The 6,536-nt window shown below is 48.9% G+C and overlaps 1 protein-coding gene across 2 annotated transcripts; it reads right to left on the reverse strand.

Moving 5' to 3' along the window:
- Positions 1-1,196: 1,196 nt before the first annotated feature.
- Positions 1,197-6,536, reverse strand: yrk (Yes-related kinase; the record flags this gene model as incomplete). Of its 2 annotated transcripts, none has more annotated exon segments than XM_029732301.1 (12): positions 1,197-1,674; positions 2,363-2,494; positions 2,581-2,734; positions 3,007-3,083; positions 3,177-3,356; positions 4,028-4,183; positions 5,051-5,200; positions 5,495-5,598; positions 5,727-5,825; positions 5,924-6,026; positions 6,163-6,411; positions 6,516-6,536. In XM_029732301.1, coding segments are annotated over 11 exon segments (1,593 nt in total). In that variant the 3' UTR covers positions 1,197-1,465.

Below are 6,536 nucleotides of genomic sequence, written 5' to 3' on the forward strand. Positions count from 1 at the left end.
GGTAATTACCACCTTCCCACTTGGTTATGAATGCAGCATAAGGGCTGCTCTTTCCATGACAGGAAGCGAGTGTCTGGACACAGCCCTTAGCCGTGGGATATTGGCCATATACCACAAACCCCAAGGTGTCTTATTGCTATTATAAACTGGTTACAAACATAAATAGAACAGTAAACAAAGATTTTTGTGTCATACCGTGGTATATTGTCTGATGTACACACTGCTGTACTAGTGTTTTAGCCAATCAGCATCCATGACAGAAACTACCGGTTATAACCCTATGGTTATAATGAACAGCGCTGGGTGCTCACACAGATAAAACAGCAGACAGACTTACCACAGGAGGGACCCAATTTCAAGTAGACTGACCACACTAGACAGTCCAAATGTGTGTGTGCATGTGTCTGTGAGTAAAGAAATACGTGTTTGCAGGCTAGACCTAGAAACTAAGAAAACAAGACACATGTATTGTGGAAAATAACTTTACCACAGGCACAGAAACATCTGAAACAACAGAAAAGTTAAATTCATCATAAAAACCCACACTCCCGCTCACGGTCCCAACTCCGACCTCTGTGCATTCATTTGACCCTTTGCCTGGCCCTCCCATTGGCAGAAGGCTGTATACAGAACATGCGTGGATTCAGAGAGGTGAAATAGTCAGAACATAGCACATAAAACATTTACGAATAGAGCTGGTACAAACGCCTATTCTACCTGATAAAAATATACTGTATAGAACATATATGATTGTCTATCTGAACATTCTGAAACGTTGCACCCTGCTGAACAGACCCCATGTGTTAGTTAAGATACAAACAGTAGATATACGAGCATTAAATAAAAAATAAAAAAACAGGGTTGTCGATATCAGGTTTAAGAAAGGTTACAGTAAAAATCCACTTTGACGTCATGAAAGATGCTTAGAGAGTAAAAAGCATTGGAGTGAAGTCATCACCATCATCATCTTACACGAGTAAAGATTTTAGGCACAAACTGGTCCCCTAACCCCCTCTAACCTTAACCCCCCTAACCCCCTCTAACCTTAACCCCCAACCCCCTCTAACCTTAACCCCCCTAACCCCCTAACCCCCTCTAACCTTAACCCCCCTAACCCCCTCTAACCTTAACCCCCCTAACCCCCTCTAACCTTAACCCCCCCTAACCCCCTCTAACCTTAACCCCCCTAACCCCATCTAACCTTAACCCCCCCCAACCTCCATCTAAAGACGAAGCCTTGTTGTCATGGTAACTCAGTAAAGCTATTAAGGCTTAGTACACTGACAACAATCCCATTTCCTCTGCTGGTCTAGGCAGCCGAGCACAGATAGGAGGAGAGGAAGAATTCTGGCTCGTGTTTGATTGCTCTGCCCTGACAGACAGCAACATATAGTAGATAAGGCTTACAGTATGTATAGGTCGTGTGTGTGTGTGTGTGTGTGTGTACACTTGTGTCTGTGTGCGGTCACAGGTTCTCTCCAGGCTGGTACTGGGGTTCAGTAGCAGTGAAGTAGTCTTCCAGGAAGCCCTGCAGGTATTCAAAGGTGTGTCTCTCGTCCGCCTCTCTCCGCCAGCACTGCACCATCAGCTCATGGAGGGAGGCAGGACAACCCACCGCACAGGGCATCCTGTACCCCCTCTCCACCTGCTCCAGGACCTCACGGTTATTCATACCTAGAGAGAGGAGGGAGAGAGAGGAGGGAGAGAGAGGAGGGAGAGGGAGGAGGGAGAGAGAGAGAGGAGGGAGAGGGAGGAGGGAGAGAGAGAGAGGAGGGAGAGAGAGGAGGGAGAGGGAGGAGGGAGAGAGAGGAGGGAGAGAGAGAGAGGAGGGAGAGGGAGGGAGGTAGAGAGGGAGGAGGGAGAGAGAGGTAGAGGGAGGGAGGTAGAGGGAGAGGGAGGAGGGAGAGGGAGGAGGGAGAGAGGAGGGAGAGGGAGGGAGGTAGAGAGGGAGGAGGGAGAGAGGTAGAGGGAGGGAGGGAGAGGGAGAGAGGAGGGAGAGGGAGGAGGGAGAGAGAGAGAGGAGGGAGAGGGAGGAGGGAGAGAGAGAGAGGAGGGAGAGGGAGGAGGGAGAGGGAGGGAGGTAGATGGAGGGAGAGGAGGGAGGGAGAGGGAGGGAGAGAGAGGTAGAGGGAGGGAGAGGGAGGTATAGGGAGGGAGAGGGAGGGAGGTAGAGAGAGGGAGGGAGGGAGAGGGAGGGAGGGAGAGGGAGGGAGGTAGAGGCAGGGAGAGAGAGCAGGTAGAGAGAAAGACAAAGACAGATGTTTTTCAGTGTAACACACAGCATATCCATCATAGAGACAGATGGAAAGACAGAGGGCTGGAAAAAAGGGCGACAGAGTAGGAGACATCTACACCCCCATACCTGGGTAAGGCACGCGTCCTTTTGTGATGAGTTCAGTGAGCAGGATACCAAAGCTCCACACATCAGACTTGATGGTGAAGCGCCCGTATAGAGCTGCTTCAGGAGCTGTCCACTTGATGGGGAACTTGGCTCCTGTAAAATCAATCAATCAAATGTATTTATGAAGCCCTTTTCACATCAAGTGATGTCAAAGTCCTAACACAGTAACTCTCTTCTACCTTGTCTGGCTGTGTACTCATTGTCCTCTATGAGTCTGGCCAGACCAAAGTCAGCTATCTTGCACACCAGATTTTCCCCGACCAGAATGTTAGCCGCTCGCAGATCACGATGGATGTAGTTCATACGCTCTATATACGCCATGCCTGCCGCTATCTACACACACACACACACACACACACACACACACACACACACACACACACACACACACACACACACACACACACACACACACACACACACACACACACACACACACACACACACACACACACACACAGGAGGAAGGGTTAGAGGTGCAAGCCATCCAATCCCACACGTGACTCCCAAATCGACCTCACATGGCAGCAGCACCAGAAGCTCTGAACCACGGCCCAACCACAAGAGGAGCATCAATGGACTGCCAAGATGGTTTGTGTTCTTACCTGTGCAGCCATATCCACCAGCTGAGGCAACTTCAGATTCCCTCCTTCCCCATCCTTTAGGAAGTCCAGTAAGCTACCTGAAATACACAGTTTAATTCATTTCAGAAATAATTGTGAAAACATGTGGTGTGTGTGGCTCTGCTTGCATATGTGTGTGCTCGGTACAGCACCTTGGCTCATGAACTCTGTGATGATGTAGATGGGTTCTTCAGAGACCACAGCGTACAGCTGCACCAGCTTGTCATGTCTCAGTCTCTTCATGATCTGAGCTTCTTCTAGGAAGGCCTCTGGAGACATGGTGCCTGGCTTCAATGTCTTCACTGCTACCTTGGTGGTGCCGTTCCACATACCTGACACACACACACACACGAGTTATAAAGAGGGTATGCACGGAGGTGGCGGGGTGGGATAAGGAAGGGAAGGAGAGAGGGAGAGTCAGCTGGACCAGGAATAGGATTGGCTACCTCCTGGTCCGGACACACAGAGAGACTAATACACTGACACAGAACAACACTGGAATGGAAACTGGGAACAGCTGGCCGTGGGAAAAGAGAGCACTACACCCCACCACATTGGGAATAATCCCAGACACACTGAGAAGCACTTCTGGGACCAGTTGTGAAGACCGCTATAGTCCAGGGTTTCCCAACTGGCCCCCAAGTTTTTTTAAATTTTATTTTCAATGTCAGACATAAGACTGTAGAAACACCAGGAAATCAGCTCAAAGGGATTTTCACTTAAAATATATTTTCCTAAGTATTCCCATACAAATGTAAGCAAGGTTTGAAATGATTATGTTTTAGTCAAACATATCTGTTCTTGCGGTCAATTTGCAGTCTTCAAATGATTTGTCATTATGTTCCGGCCCCCCAACCATCTCCTCCAGAACATAAAAACATCCCACAGCGTTATGTAGTTGATGATCCCTGCGCTAGACTGGAAGTGGTCTCAACCTACAGTATAAGAAGGTGACTGATTGATTGATTGATTGATTGATTGATTGATTGACAGTTGGTCTCACCCATCCAGACGTCTCCGAAGCAGCCCTGGCCCAACTTTCTGTTTAGGGCCAGCGTTTTCCTGGCAACCTCCCAGGCATCCCGCCCCAGCCCCAGGGTGAGGGGCGTGGCATTGGGACAGGGTGTGGTCAGAAAGTAACACAGCCCATCGTTACAGCCTAGAGGAGTGAGGGGTTGGAGGGGGAAGGGGGGATGGTAGGAGTGGAGAGGGAGGGAAGGGTAGAGGGAGGGAGATGAAATGAGATGAAAAGGCATGCAAAGACACAGAACTTCCTACCCATCCAGACTTCTCCAAACTGCCCGTTTCCCAGCTTCTTAATCAGCTGGAGAGATTCTCTGGGAATCTCCCACACGTCCTTGGTCTTCACCGATAGGTCGGCTAGCTTAGGCATGCCCCGCCTACAGCTGCCAATCAACCTACAGCACAAACCTGCCGCTCGCTCTGAGGTGGGTGAGAGAGGGGTGGAAGAGAGAGAGACGAAGCAAGACAGACAGACAGACAGAATAAAGGAGAGAGCAAAAGCAAGGGACAAAGACAAAGAGAGAGAAGCAGACAGACAAGAGGGAGAGATAAATTGCTGAGGCACAAAAGCAACAAACACATATAGAACATAAAAAGCAACTGACTACAGTACCTTACTTGGATCTACTAAAAAGTGCTCGCATTTTACCGATACACATCAGTTTACACACACACACACACACACACACACACATACACACACACACACACACACACACACACACACACACACACACACACACACACACACACACACACACACACACACACACACACACACACACTACAGAGCAGAATAGCTCCTATACAAGACTGCACCACCAGAGGGCACACAGACACTGGGAAAGGGAGAGAAAAGAGGGATCTGAATTCCATTAGTCTTGGCCATGGAGAGAAAGCCCTCACCTAGGCCCTAAATACGTTAACCCTAGTCCATACACCCTAGCAGCTTTACCCACACACCCTAAGTTAGGTACTTCACCCCTAGCCCCTAAGCACTCACCTGTGTAGTGCTGCACCAGTTGATGCACGGTGTCGAACTGTGTGCGTGTTGTGATGTAATATCCTCCATTGTCCAGCTTCCTGATCTTATAATGCTTGACGTGGTCACCTTTCCCATCATCCCAGTCCCGGATGGACAGGGAGTATGCACCTGGAGATAGAGGAGGACACTTCATACTCTGACCACTCTGACCGGGACGATGACTATGTATGAATGAACAGAAACACATCTGTACTGAGATGTTTGAGAATACCTTTCTAACCACATATAGATATCTAATACAATTACAGCCAGTTGACCAGACCCAGATTCATGGAGATTGTCAAGGAAAAGTGCTTCTTAGTCCAGGACTAGGCTTAATCTGTGTGTGGGAAACCTTCAAACGTTTTGTGTAACTTTTAGCAAATGTGTGTGAACACTTTCTGAGTGCAGGTGTGTATGTACCCTTGGTGGTCTCACTCTCTCTGATAAGGAATGTTCCTCTGGGGTTCTCCAGTCCCAGGAGCTGTCTCTCTGCATCCTTCCTTCCCATCTTCCCAAAATACCACCTGGTAACACACAAACATTTACCCATTAGTCATTCAGCAGATGTTCTTGTGTGTGTGTGTGTGTGTGTATGTGTGTGTGTGTGTGTGTGTGTGTGTGTGTGTGTGTGTGTGTGTGTGTGTGTACTCACTCCTCAGCCTGTATAGAGTCTACAGGAGCTACATAGTTACTAGGGACGTAACCAGACTTCCCAGTGTCCAATGACCGGGCCTCCCACCAGTCCCCCTCTCTGTAGAGACAACCATCACATTGTAGGGAGCAGACACTTGATTTGATCTGGAAAGCCACTATCTGCAACTTATTCTGGAATTGTAATGTGACTCTCACGTGTTGTTGATAATGTGGAACTTCTCTCCCTTCTGGAAGGACAGGTCATCTTCTGTACGAGCATCATAGTCATACAACGCTATGAAGAGAGTTACACCTCCACCTACACACGCACGCACGCACACACGCACACACACACACACACGTCAGTATGCATACATTATACATCTCCCCTTCATGAACCTATTATAAGTCCTACATAAACACACAACACATTGTTTGAAGCCATCAATCTGTACCTGTGATGCCCCCTGCACAGGTTTGTGCGTTGGTATTAGGAAAACAGGCAGAGCCAAACGGCTTGTTGAAGTCAGGTATTGTCGGGTGGGTGGGGCCAGGATGATAACGGGGCGTGGCCGATGCTGTAGACACAACCCCATCAGGGCTGTTGCTAGGAGATGGGTCAGACAGCTCGACTGCAGCAGCCTTGGCTGCAGCCTTTTTCTGTTTACAGTGGGCACAGCCCATTATAACCACGGAGACTATCGCTACAGAGAGAGGGGGTGAGAGAGGTGGGGAGTTAGACACAGAGAGAGAGAGAGAGAGAGAGAGAAGGAGGAAGTGATATGGAGGGTAAAGGGCAGTTACTCACCTGCAGTCTTCCTCTGTCAGA

Source organism: Salmo trutta, chromosome 34, assembly GCF_901001165.1.
Source record: "Salmo trutta chromosome 34, fSalTru1.1, whole genome shotgun sequence".
NCBI lineage: Eukaryota > Metazoa > Chordata > Actinopteri > Salmoniformes > Salmonidae > Salmo > Salmo trutta.